The 14,740-nt window shown below is 36.4% G+C and overlaps 1 protein-coding gene across 2 annotated transcripts; it reads right to left on the reverse strand.

The window, feature by feature from the left end:
• Nucleotides 1-17: 17 nt before the first annotated feature.
• On the reverse strand, nt 18-14,098 carry LOC114528398 (serine/arginine repetitive matrix protein 2-like). 2 transcript variants are annotated; one of them, XM_028550134.1, is made up of 17 exons: nt 13,982-14,098; nt 12,210-12,239; nt 11,377-11,965; nt 10,488-10,518; nt 10,285-10,323; nt 10,126-10,160; nt 9,747-9,856; nt 9,588-9,638; nt 9,275-9,374; nt 9,063-9,163; nt 8,818-8,874; nt 8,067-8,200; nt 7,234-7,641; nt 6,178-6,771; nt 5,641-5,823; nt 5,005-5,093; nt 18-652 (listed from the first exon to the last, which is right to left on the reverse strand). In XM_028550134.1, exons 1-17 carry the CDS (start codon nt 14,025-14,027, stop codon nt 610-612), a joined length of 2,640 nt encoding a protein of 879 aa, XP_028405935.1. In that variant the 5' UTR covers nt 14,028-14,098; the 3' UTR covers nt 18-609. The 2 variants fall into 2 exon arrangements, with proteins under 2 accessions (XP_028405935.1, XP_028405856.1); XM_028550055.1 differs by lacking the exon at nt 18-652 and having other exon boundaries at nt 3,959-5,093.
• Between the last annotated feature and the right edge of the window lie 642 nt (nt 14,099-14,740).

Raw genomic sequence — 14,740 nt, forward strand, 5'->3', positions numbered from 1 at the left:
CAATATCACGACGAGTTCTTTCTATAGGTTCGCAAAAAACATACGTTCAAGAAGGCGTTGCCAATCTCTACAATTTCTTTTTATTTCCAATTTGCAAATCAGAAACACAAGTTTATCACCTTTTATAGGACAGTAATTACGATTATCGTTTTCACAAGTGTAGGAATGCTTCCGCATTCCCCGTCGGAACAGAATAAAAATGTGATGTGTACACCGATTATTCGGATGTATATAATGTTTATTTTTTTTCCAATCTTTAAAATCCCATCAAAAACACACGACTCTTGCTAAAACTTCAAATGTCTTTACCAAATCGTCCATTTCTGTTCGCATAATTTCATCAATGACAATGGTAATCACTTTTTTTTTTGGAAAGCTTCATTCTTGTCTCGGATGATTCCATGCTCCATGATTTTAAATACTTGCTCGACATATGATTCCAAATAATTGCTCCATGATTCCAAATAATTGCTCCATGGTTCCAAATATTTGTGGCAAAATGATTCCAGCCGAAAAAGCAGCCAACCTACTTAAACTAGTTACAAAGTTTCTATCCCGCAGTAACACCAGGCGCAAACGTTGATTTAAAATAGCAGGGTAATACAAGACCTAAAGAAAATCCACCGTGATCTGGCTGTCGTCCACCTTCGCTCTGTTTAAAAATTAAATGAATTCAAGTATTACGATATAATACGAAACTACCAACTTGGCTTTCCAAACTTGGTTTTCAGTGCGGATCATTGTCATTACTTTACACGTGTTTATGCCAGTTTGACAGGGAACGGACAGTACATTATCATAAAACAATCAAATGAATCAAATACCGGATGATGGTTGAACTCACACTATATTCATTACAGGACGCTAAGCTATATAGATGCTATTTGCTATCTTTTTAGTTAGTGGCTTATAATTTCACAGGCAATGCCCAATTAACACTGACACGTCCACGCACGCATGCTCCAGTTGCATCGTTTTTTCAATGAAACTAAAAACTTAGTTTATACACTTTCAGATGAAAAAACACATTAGGCGCCCTTAGCCTTACGATACATATAACATATGTGGCGAAAACTGGCATAAACACGGGTTTGCTGACAAAGTCCCTGTTTTGACTAATATACAATCATTGCTTTTAGACTTGTTAAGGCATAATAATAGTTGCATAAGTACTAATATTGTCAAGACAGTCGCAAACATGTATGCCACGCCTAGAAGACCTAATGGATATGTAAAACAGCTCGGATGGGTTGTTTGAAGGCCGAATAACGCTATCAACCGGGTAGTGGATTTTTTAATCGTTCTTAAATTGGCCCTGTTTTGGTACAATTTAAATTGAACCTTACCCCTCATCAAGTGATTTTTCTCTTTATTAATTGTTACTTTTTTCTCTTTATTAATTGTTACTTTTTAAGCATTTTTGCACTGGTTGAAAAAATCGCTTATCGAGCCTTCCCACAACCGATCCCAGATAAATATAGAGGAACCTTTACGACACCTTTTATAGATTAGATTTCTCGGAATTATTTATATATACTCAGTTGCTGCCACCCTCTTTCTGCTTCACTCATTGCTTGTGGATATATTTTTTGTGAGGTACCACACTGTTGTCAGCTGAGCATTCAACTCACTGAACTCAATGAGGGTATTTTTCAAGATCGAGCATAGCGTACATGTTATGACTGTTACGACAACATGTAAACAGAATGCACAAGTATCGGAAACTCCAAGTAATGTCTTGCTACAGCATTGGTGTTATTAAATAAAGGCAAAAATGTCAAACATTAGAAAAGGTGGCACCTTCACTGTCAATTATTTCTGTCAATCATACCGGATGTATCAAAAAAGACAATCCATGCAAATTCAGCGTGTTGTACTTTAACAAAAGCCTATTTTTAATAGTAATACAGACTAGGCTTTTGACTGCGAAATATCACGTTCTTTTTTGTGATATTTGCATAAGTGAAAAGAAGCAAATACGAATGGTTTTAAAATCGTAGTGGAATTATTGCGAAATACTTTGTCCTCTAGCTCTACGTATATTTTGTGAAAACTATTGAAATTCGATTTTCATTTAACGAATTTTGTTGATCAAGCAATCATTTGCATGCATAGTCTAACAAACATGCAGGCTTCTTTTTACCCGAACTGTTCAAAAAACCCGAATTTTTCAAAAAAATCGTATTTGCTCATTTTCCGATAGCCCAAATCCTGAACTATATTAACCTAAAAATATGCGCACGTTTAATGAAGTAATTGATCAAGATTAGCTAGCCATATACTTATTTTGATATCACTACATGAAGATACTAAATAAATTTTCGCTTAATATTTAGTATATCTAATGTTCCAAACAATATCTCAAAGTTTTGACGAATACTTTAACGTGACTTAATCGAGGATGAAAATGGAATAATGAGTGCGTAACAGAGTGATGAATGATTAGTTAGATGATTTAAAAATGGAATAAAGACAGAGACATCAAATGGAATATATAATACGGGATACGTGAATGAAGTTTTAAAAATGAATGCATTTATTATTACTCCGCTTCCAACCCCGATATTAGCTATTATCAGACTTTCATCGTATTTCTGTTCCAACCGCTAAAACAAGGCGTCCACCCGACACTGAAGCTTTAAAACCAAACCGAAACTTTTGTATTCTGACGTCAATTTTTTTCACTGTCTTATGTGACCAGTCTACTACATACGGTATCAAAAGTTACACTAGGAAGAGCGTTACATAAAAACAATCGAAGTCGAAACTGACCGGTAGGGGTTTGTATAGCTTGCACGTGTTTCCGCATTTATATTCTTCTATGTATGGACCGAGGCACAGGCTGGCGTGAATACAGATATACGATGAAAACCTCTTATAGATCAGTTCAGACCGGGAAAATCCTATAATGGTGACCACAAGTGATCTGTAATAACCATCATGTAATAACTTCTACGTGCTGCAATACGTATGATTTTTTATATAGAATGAATTATATCATTGAAGAAGATATACGTATAACCTACGAAGGGTAATTATCAAGCTTTGAAGGCAGACAATTTGTTCCTTAGTTTAAAAAAATATCACCATGCATCAATATTAGGGTCAATAGCGCGATATGCCTTATTTCACAGCTTTTTTTAAATATGCTAAAATTATATGTAAAAATATAGTTATATGTAGAGAAACTCGCTACACTTTAAACCTGCTGGATAAGGCCACAGAGAGAGGATTCTGGCTATGTAAATAGACTAAGTTTATTTGTGTCTTGTTTTTTTTAAATTGATCATACCAGAAATAAATGGAGGAAACGTTCTGTTGGATTTCGCTATATGTGGTTCCAGAAGGCAGTATTAAAACCTAGTTTGTTTCCATTTAGTCGTTACTTGTCGGTAAACCCACGACAAGTGGTGAATCGTGAAATAGTTTATAGCTCAAATCTTATCTTTTGTGTATGCAAATCAGCATTTACTTATTGCAGATACTTACTTGATTACTTACTGAGTAGGTCCGGCATTTGTGTCGTGATAGCGACAAGCAACGACCAAATGGAAACTGGGCACTACTTGGGATAACTATTACCCGTTTGTTAAGACGCAAAATTACTTTATGTCTTTACGTCAGGGGCCAATTTCAGAAAACTCTTTTTGCAAAACCATATGAATAATCTACTGCAAATTAACTGCGCAATCAAGTTTTGTTACAACCGCTAGCTCCTACATAGAAACGGACCTGAAACAAGGCTCCCTTGTGTTGGCTCTCTATATCAACCCATTGCAATTTTATATGTCTGGAATTAGAAATCGCAATTTTGATTGACCAACATACAACAAAGGGGAATTTCGTTTTAGACTAATCAGCAAGTTTGTTTACATTCAATTCATTACAACCCAATCAGAATGCATAAATTTTGACTACTTCCGGTAGAAAGGCATGTTATTTACCATTTTACATGAAGTATTAAAAATGTAGGCATTCTGATTGGCTTTGTCTAAAAAAAATGTAAACAAATATACCGATTAAAACGAAATTCCTTCTTGTTCCAAAATTCACTAACTATACATTTTATACAATCGGCCCCAGCACCCCTAGGCCTTGTTTCAACATAGACAGGAATACAGGCTGAAGTTTTACTCGTCCAGGCTCTTTGCCCAAGAAATGTCATATTCGGTTACAAAATAGAAACATCGTTTCAAAATGCCTAAACGAAACCTTTCGTCCGGCTATGTTGAAACGGGGCACTATACTGTTGAAAGGTGTATTTCGACGTTTACCTAAAGTATGCCTTGGAAGACTTTTTGAACAAATATGATCAGACAGTGTTTATAATACCATCTTAGAACTATTCATTGTTACTAAACATAGTTATTCAATTACGTACAAGCATGAAGTAAAGGGTTATTCGTGTCAATACAGCGCAGTCTCTACTGGCACCATCATATACGATGCTTTGCAACAGGTACAAGCAATAATTCAGAAGACAATTCAGTTATTTTAGTTTGTCATAAATTCCTTTAGTCCAGCTATTTTTGTACCGCAGACATATCACCCACAATTACCCGACACAAAAGAAACAAAAAATAAAAAGACGTAACATAAAATATACGCAACGTAAAAACATAAAAATCAACGACGAAAACAAACAAACAAACAATCAAACAAATTCTAACCTTCATATTTGGTACATTTTTACTTCCATTTCCCCTTGAAGATGCAAATAAGTTATTTTTTGTCGCATTACCAAAATATCATATTACTGGCGTTAAAAATTAAGCGATTCATTTTTACTTACCAATTTACTCTGCCTATAAATAAGCAAATTTCTGCAACTAAAGCATTTTATTTTAATACGTACAATGTTTAGGTTTAGTGAAACTCGGTTAATCGATAAATGATTACTGAATTAAACCACTGGTCATTTTTAGGTTTTTTACTATTGCGCCCTGCATTTTAGCGAAAGTGAATTGAAAAGCTACATAAAAAATTACGAAATTATGCACATACCTGTGAAACTTTCGCCTGCAAGCTAAAGCGTGCTCATATTTCTCAAACGTCACTAAGGCTTTATGCTTTGTTGTAGACATTTTCAGTTGCTGGTGAGAAAAGAAAAAAAAACAAATTGTAGCTATAAGGTATCCATATGAATGAACCTACATCTATTCATACCGAATATCCCTCCCATGCACGGTATTCAAGCTATCGCTGCACCTGGTCGCAACATCTACATGAAGCTCAGGGCCCAGTTGTATAAAAGACTAGTTAACTTTCAACTGTAGTTTAGGACAGAAATACCCAAATTAGAGTTGTGTATTTCTGAGTTATAACTAGGATTTAAATATATACTTGTATGCAAAGTGTAGTTAAAGAATTTTTATAAACTGGCCCCAGATGTTTTCCAATCCATTTCAAACTCAAACTTCAAAGGTTTAAATGTACTCAGCATTCAAGGTGCAACGGACCATAAGAAAATTCGCCCTGATTTGTTTAGACGGGATAGAAAGGCATTAAGGGTGATTACAGACGCTAAAATTTTGAAATTCCATATTTTTGTTGTGCATTAAACTTATATTCAACTAAACCGGGCTTTAGTTTTAGCTGTAGTTTTTTGAAAAGTGGGTTTTTTATGAATTGCTGATTTACCTCAATAGGTCCAATAGTTGCCAATAAATCCTTCAGTTTAAATGGAGTGATAGAGTTGGGCAAAGAACCAATCACAATGCGGTTTGCGGGTTTACCAGAGCTACTGGATTTAGTCGCCACAACTCGGTTTGTTTTGCTGTCAGCATTTGAAGACTTTCGATCAGGAGTGCTTTTGCGGGAATGCTGAATTAGAAGGAAATTAAAGCGTTTCACGATAAAGCGACCGGTTAAACCAAATTGAACTAATTGCAATTTTGGGTGTTTTGAATAATGTTTGCTAGAAAGTTTTAAATATTGGTATCACTGAGATGTACAATAAATGTTCTAATTCGTATGTTAGTATTCGTATAGGACAGTAGAAAATTAGCTTAGATACATAAAACATGATCCCATGATTGGAACAATCATGTATTATACATATAGGTATATGAGTTATTCAAAACAGAGTATGGGGTCTCAAAGACGTAAACAACGACACTGAAATAAGTCTATAATTGGATAGCGTTTACAACTACAGAAACAGGAATCTCTACTTACCCTACTACTCCCATGAGATTCTCGAACTCCACGACTCTCGACCTTTGAGCGCTTACTACCCGCTCTCTCCCTACTCTCATTCTCGTTATTTCTACTTCGTTCATTTTTTCGATCTCTCTCCCTGTCTCGTCTTTCCTTTGAACCGTCACGTTTCCCTCTATCTCCTCGTGACCTTTCACTCTGTTTCTCACGACCTTTCTCAACACGCGGTCCACGCCTAAAACGCGGAGACCTGTTACGAGGTTCTCCGACCCTCGTGCTCTTCCTGTCTTTTTCTCTTCTAGACTCTCTACGTGTCTCTCTAGTTCGCTTAGCTGATCTCTCTGTACGTCTGGATGGTGAGCCTGCTCTAGGTATTCGAACTTCACGTCTTGGAGAAGAGCGGGTACGGCTCACCGGAGTCCTGGATCTAGACCTGGATATTGATTTAGACCATGATCGCGTTGGTGATGGTGACAATGAACGTGACCTTGACCGACTCCAAGACGAACCAGAACGAGAGTCCGATCGAGAGTCTGAGAACGAACCAGATCTTGAGCGGCTACTTAAATCGCTATTGTCGCTATATTTTCGATTAGATTTCTCGCGTGTGCGCTGAAATATAAACAAATTCAATTTAATTAGTTCGCTTTGGAAACTGCCTGTTTAAGCTACATGCGGCTAATGCAGGAAATATACATGTAGTTATTTAATAATGATAACGCAGCTTATAATATATGTAGCTAATAATGACGGATCCAGGATCGATCACCCTAGTGATACTGGAATGCACGCAGACGTGCATCAAGTACATTTCACCAGTTTTCGAATATCTATGGTCAACTAAGATGCACCAAATCTAAGACGCGGACGTGACATGAAAACGGCCACTAGTATTAGGAAACCAGTATTAATTTGTTTTACATGCGGCTCTGACTTTGTTTATGAAAACGAGTCTATAATTTCCATCTTTGTTGGGAAACGGTGGAAATTAGAGCAGTATTACTTCACGTCCGCGACGTATATTTGGTGAATCTTAAACTCACTAATATTTCTATAATACACACACTGACTTACTTTAGTCTGTCGTTCTGCTGATTCTCTGTCAAAAGCTTGATCTCTACGCATTTGTTGTTGCCAGTTCTGCATATCATACATGGCTTGTTGCATGGCAGCGGTAGGGTATTGCTGTTGCCTCGCAATGAAAGCCGGATTATTATATAATGCAGCTAAATCTGCTCGCTCGTTGCCAATCATTCTCTGGTTAAGGTAAATGCGATCCATTGTAGCACCACTTAACGGCGCGTGCGGTGCAGCTGGAAGACCAGGACGCAAGACAGGCGCCATTCCAGGTGCAAACTGTGCCGAGTGATGAAGACCAGCAGCTGGATTTCGTACAACCATAGCATCAGCAACAGGCAACGGCCCAGCAGGGACTATTCTTTGTCCGGCAGGTGTTATCGCTGCCTGCGGCGGAGAAACAAACTAAGAAATAAAATAATCGGGGGGTTAATCGATAGCGCAGTATTGGTTGGTTTCATCAAGTTTTTTAATCAATGATTTGAATGGTGGTTAGTTAGAATTGTTATGTGCACGTTATTTACAATCAAGCAGAAAACCAAAACATACAGTGGAAAAGAAACACACTCCCATTACCACCGAGTCTCGATTTCGAATTGATTTCTATAGCGTCACATGCATGCAGCCCAAAAATATAGCATATATAACTTCAGGAATCCCGAATATTAATGAATTCCAAATTACGAGGAGTGGGGAGGTAGTTTTATTTTCAACCAGAAATCGAAAATAAAACAAACAATCTGAATTAACTAATCTTTCGCAATTTAAAGATGAAACCTAATTCCTTGTAATTTCAATCTTTATCGGACATGGACATAATAATTGCTTACTCGTGGTGCTAATTCTGGATTTCCAGGTAAACCAGGCCTTGGTGGCAATCCTCTAACTTGTAGATCTGGTGGCGGTGGTAATACCTGGCCAGGAAATGGACCTGGAAGTCTCATGGGAGGAGGACCACGATGACCTAACAGAAGACAAATGATACTATCAGATCATATATACCATAGCAGGGCCATGTGCCTCCACATACAAGTTTTCTGGTACTCTTAAGGCGGATTTCCACTTACAGCGAAATCGTTCGCTAGCGAAATATTTGCATATTTTCTTTTGAATTGTGACCAGTCAAGTTGCCCTAATTTATTTATGCCGTTAAAAATCAAAAGAAAATATGCAAATATTTCGCTAGCGAACGATTTCGCTATAAGTGGAAATCCGCCTTTAGGGCAACTTGATAAACTCGCTTAATAAGACTGTATTGTAATTGTGCGAAAACCCCTCCCAAAAAACTATTGCCTCGACAAATACAGCTCAATCATGTATAAATAGACACTAGTTTTATGAAACAGTGAACACAGACTTGAGATTTGGGCTTTAATACTTGGCGGAATGGGAAAAAGTAATAAGCCTCGACTAGACAGGAGATTTTTGACGGCGATTTAGAAGATTAGGCGTTGAACGTACGGTAACCCCATTCTTCCGCTATTTTTTGGTACATGCGAAAATGTTCGAAAAGTAGTCCACTGCAAAAATGTATTTTACAGCAAGATTCGTCTGAATTTTGAACGAAATGCAGTAAATTACCTTCAAACCCAGGCCTAGGAGCCATAAAACGAGGATTCACGTGAATATTTTTTCCAACTAGAAAACATGAGAAAATATATGTGTCAGTGAAGGAAATAACCAGCAGGAAAGCGCTATCTTGTAAAATAATAAATCAATGATTAAGACGAAGATAAAAAAGGTACAAAAGGGTTTTCACAAATTATCTGACAGTTCTTTTTGCACAACAGAGTAATAATAGACATGTGTTTCTAATCATCCCTCACCAGGTGGTCCACGAAAATTAGGGTGAAATGGTCCTGCTGGAAATGGTCGAGGCCCATTATCGTGAAAAGGAGGATGCATATCCCGCTCAGGTCCATGAAACCTTTAAACAGAATTTAGAATTCACTGTGATTTCCTGCCAAAGCCAAGTTCATTTAGAAGAAAAACTTTGAGATTAAGTCTTGATAGAAGATATTTTTTCTACGCAATCTACCTTGGTGGTGTTCTACCACGATTTAATCCTCTTCCACGACCAAAACTACCACCTCGTCCTCTTCCACGATTAAAATCCTTTTTATCTTCTGATCTGTCACCTTCAAAAATACGATGAAACATATATACCGTATACTGAAATGGTTAACAAACTAGATTAAGAACATCAGGCAAAATTTTAGCAAAATTAATAAAAATTTGCAATAACAATATTAAAGCTGCACAATGAAAAACAGTACTTCAAAATCCCGCCAGTAAAAATCAATCAATCCATCAATAAAATCATCAATTAAAGTACATCCCGAATACCGTACCCTTAGGTTTCCCTTTTTCTTCATTTTCACTCTTACTTTTTATCTTAGAATCTAAAAGATATCAAAACAGAATAAAACTACACAATACGAATATCACGCTAAATTACTCCAAATTAAATTATATTACTTCATGTACACAAAATATAAGATGGTGTATACCAGCAGTATTTTGTTTCTTTATCTCCTTATTTTGCTCTTCCTGATCCTTTTCAATATCGAATTCTTCATCCCCATGAATACTCACGGCATCTTCCAAATCAACATCATTCCTTTAGGTATGAAATGAGAAATAAAAATTGAAGCTAAATATATTCCTTTGCCTTTTCATAGATTTTAATTTCGGTTATTAACTATTCACCTAAACATGAACTTGTAGACATGGAAAGGTCTAATCGTGTAGACCAGGAATTTGAAAGACGGAGTCAGATAAATTAATATGTAATTATATCCATGAAATAATAAAAATAAACAGCAAGAAACAAACTGCTACGGTTTAAGCGCGGCGTCTTTTCAAAAAGATTGTAACCTGTTCACTTACGATTCATTTTCTTCACCGTCACATTCGTGTTTTTCCTACAGTGGTTACGAGAAAAAATAAATATTGCACAGTGATTGAAAAAAGGAAATTATCGAATGGAATCTGAAATACGCCACTTGTAGACGGTAAATTTCCATGCAAATACAATACTAGTAGTACCTTAACAACATCTTTGACTTCCGAGCCTTTTACCGCGTTCTAAAGATATTTAAGAATAGTTGTAAAGATAATGAGGGGCGGCGGGCGCAGTAGTTTTTATCATCACCGTAAGGATGCAGACAATAGAAACGACTAAATAGAAACTAACAAAGTTCAACAGGTGTGAGCAATGGGAGTCTTAAAAAACGGGAATTCAAACAAACCTGATCCTGTTCTTTACGTGAACCATTCTCACTACAAATGGAAATATTACGGTATTAATCAGTCAACTATTGTATACAAAAAAATTACTCTGAAAAATACCCGCACACGTCAAGGCATCTACAATGAGCCAAAAGTTGAAACGGCTTATCAATTTTATCATTGAGTGATTTTACAGACGATTGTTTCTTAGGCAAAAAATCCTTCGGCTTCACCGCCCACAAATTCGCATGAATATAAACAAAAGGACGAGTTTTTGGCTATAAACACTTATAAGTTATCGAGTATATAACACCACGTTACTATAGTAACGAATCATAACATATTATGATCTTTAGGTTTTATGCTGCTATTGTCTTGTGGATTGGCAAACTGAAAATTGTGGTTTCGCGAAATTCCGGAGGTAAAACGAGCCGCTTGAAGTATACCACTTTAACAATACACTGAATATTATATTGCAACTATTGTATTCCCATCAAAAACGAAAAAAGAATTGATGAACTTCCGGTGACTGAACAGAGGAAAATATTACCTTGCGGGCGTCGCTATCATCTCATGACTTTAAGGTTGATTTAGAACCTGATACAAACTGATTTTTAGACCATGAAAATTGTAAAATTACTCTGAAAGACCCTTCCTTGAGATCGCGTGATGTGTTGATTCTTTTCAATTGCGGTTGTATTATCATCAGATCAGTGTATTATCAAGATCAGTGGGATTATCGAATATATTTTCATCATATCGTAACATGTCAAGTAACATGTCGAGTAAATTATTTTTCTCTGTCATATATCGCATTTCCATGATATTTTTTGTCTATAGCTGGTTAAACTTGTTATTACTGGATATGTGGATTTCAAAAGTGCAGAAATGTAATATCAGTGTAAATACCTTGTTTTTCCTGAATCGTTTTTGGGTTTATTCTGGTTTGGCTGTTTTTGTGGCGTTGATTGAAGTTTTGCTTGGGTTTCACCTCCCTGGCTTTGCTGTTGTGGTCTAGTTTGAGGCGTTCGAGGTCCTTTAGGCAATGTATTGGAGCGATTTGGTTGATTTGGCCGCACTGTACGTTCTCCTTGTCCTGCAGGTCGCTCACCTGGACTGCCTCCTGGTGGCATTGGACGGTTCATAGGATGGTCCCGTGGACCTCGTGGGCCAAAATGAGGCCCTTTCGGTGAAAATGGTGGTTCCATTCGAGGACCGCGTGGTCCACGGGGACCAAATCGTGGTTCAAAATGTGGTCCTCTATGATCAAATGGCGGACTTTCATGATCAAATGAGTGATCGAAAGGTGGGCCATCATGTGGGAAAGGAGGTTCCCGAAATGGAGGTCTCATAGGTGGAAATGGACCACCTGGACCCATAAATCTTGGAGGTCCCCCCCTTGGACCAAAACCTCTCTGGTGTGGGATTCCTTGTGGATGCATCCTTCCACCTCTCCCTCCACCTCCCTGTTTCTTTGCAGGCGTACTTTGGTCAGTATCTAAAAATATGCAGGACCCTAGTCATCAAACTGAAGGGGCTCATCCACAGTTCCTCTGAAAATATTGGCACAATTTTTTTCCTTTTGGGAAAATGATTTTTATTCCAAATGAAAGAATATTACAAACTCTAATTGCACTTTTTAATTTACCAATTATCAATTCAGTTTGTACCATGGCCTACAGTGACCTAAATATTGCACTGACACTCCAAACAAAGCATGCAACTGTGTACAGGTTACTTACCAAACTCAAATCCCAAATTTGAAATATCATCTAGGAAAATAACAAAATTAAATTGTGTTTATTGTGTTATAACATGATTATTATGAAATAACTCGTTAAAATAGCAATTTGACTTAGTACGTAGCATATAGAGTAGCTTAAGTGATATTCAACAACATTCATCAGGGAAGCAATGTATACAGTGAAACTATCAGCATAGGATACAGAAAATGAAATCACTAAAATAGTAAGCTGATTCAGTGATATTAAACATTCACCTGGGAGGGCAGTATACAGTAAAACTTCAATGCAAAAAACTTGTTAGAAATACATGTTAATATCACAAACATTTTTAGATGGGGTGATACATAGCTGCTGTCATTAAATATATTCAGAAAAGTGTTTCAATTGACTTGTAAAATAATTGGTCAAATATTAGAAAGATAGTTAGCTTAAGGGTAACCACTTAACAGCTAAATAGTCATACTCTTGATTGACTTTCTGTCAACATAATTACAATTCAAGATATTTTTTGTAAATTTGCTTCATTAATATAACAATTATTTTTGCTTTATTGCTTGGTACATAAATATTTGATGTGGAAATTTGCACCCCCTCTGCACCCCCCAGTAAATCCACCCCTGACTTTTGTAAGTATGATTATTCAATGATTGGATTTTCAGTATATCATCATATTTTCATATCTTACAATATATCAATATTTAAGTTTAAATTTGTATGCTTTACATTTGTATATACACTCAGCATATGCTAAATAATCCTGTTATGGAAAACGTCTGGTAAAAAAATTAGGAAATATACGTAAACTAACACAGTCTTTGGAGAATTTTTTGTGTCAATTTGCAGTAGTTTGAACATTTTGTAAAGAAAAATATAGGAATTACATATTATTAATTTATGTAATTTTTTCTTATTATTACTTCACTTTTTTAATACTGCAACTGGGTGAGGTGTTATAAATTACATGGCTTTATTTAAATTTAAAAAAGCCCTTATTGGTTATGAACTTCCTAATATTTATGAACAAAAATGGATTCAAACAATCATTGGAGGTCATAAAGTATGCCCACACATCCAGGCTGAATCTACCAGATCTGTTGTATATGTACACCACAACTTCCATTCAACTCTTAAATTAACAAGTACGATCGTACGATAGTGGACCAGGAACTGCGTGACTGAGTTTCTGAACTGCATTGTATTTACAACAATAGAGAGGACAATGTATTTCTAATCATTTGCGTATTCTTATATATAGGCTGAATATTAATGATATATAGGCTGAATATTGCTTGAGAATTGCTTGTAACTTGCTTCAACGGTCAAAAGTAAAAATTCGAACTCCGTCAATCGATGCGGAATATTGCTTAGAATAATTGTGCCAAGTTTCATTCCGATCAAACAAGTAACAATAGAGCCTTAGGGTTTTTTTAAAGAGCGTCGCCCCCCTAACAACAACAACAAGAAGATTAGCAGCGGTTAGGGACCAGTTCCTGGTCCAAAAATCTTCAAACACCGAAAAGGAGAATATTTATGTGAAACTTTCATGCAAATACTGCTCATATACTCTCCCATTTTCTTCACCCCAGAATCCACGCAAGCAATAGCAAGAACAAATTCGTAACTTTCTAGTGATGAAAAACTAATGGGATTTCATGATAAAACATGCTGATAATAATTTTTCTTTTATAGTTCATATTTCGGTTTCCAAATGTAAAAACCACGCGTTGAAGTCGTGCAATGGCTAAAAAGCGATATGTACAACATCTTACCCTCAGCAATTTCAGAGAAATCCATACTTCTGCCGTACGAAACCATTTAAATTCTCGCAAAGAATTGAATTTCACATTGCCATCTTGGCAAAATGTTTTTGTAATCTTGGATTCTTCTTCAACCTCGTACCCAGGGTTTTCCCCCATGTTACGAGTCACGAAATATATTATAATAATTAATTAAATCAAAAGTGCATAATTATACTACTATACTTGGCAGTGCTGACCCCTCATAAAAAGACCCCAATTACACGAGAGAGCCCCTGCCATATATGGTGTATATAGCCTTATTTGTCACTTGCGTTTCTCCTGCGGTAATGCGGTTATCGGACGCGACAAACAGCCGTGTTAGTTCGTTTACAATTATAGACCAAAGATGTTTGGCACGTTTAATAACTGGAGTTAGAAAGTTGAAATAGGACTAAGATGCTCTGTTTAATTTTAGCTAATATAAACGTCAATGTGAATATTACCGCGTTAGTAATCCAACAGAATGCGTTTTATTATTGTCTTGTGTCGTCGTCTTGTAGACATCTTAGACTTAGTTGATGTTGGCATTTTATTATTGCTATTACTATTTTACTGGAACCGTATCAGGATATTCACATGTACTTCCAATGCATGTTCTCTCATCATAGAAGTATTTATTTAGTGGCCTAAACTGAACAATACCTGCAAACCTTCGCATGGCTCTCAGTGTCTACGGTCTACCTATCTGAAATACTGCTTTACAAGTCAAAGACTAGGGCGCTGTTTATC

Source organism: Dendronephthya gigantea, unplaced genomic scaffold (assembly GCF_004324835.1).
Source record: "Dendronephthya gigantea isolate DGI-Jeju-01 unplaced genomic scaffold, DenGig_1.0 000000F, whole genome shotgun sequence".
Classification (NCBI taxonomy): domain Eukaryota; kingdom Metazoa; phylum Cnidaria; class Anthozoa; order Malacalcyonacea; family Nephtheidae; genus Dendronephthya; species Dendronephthya gigantea.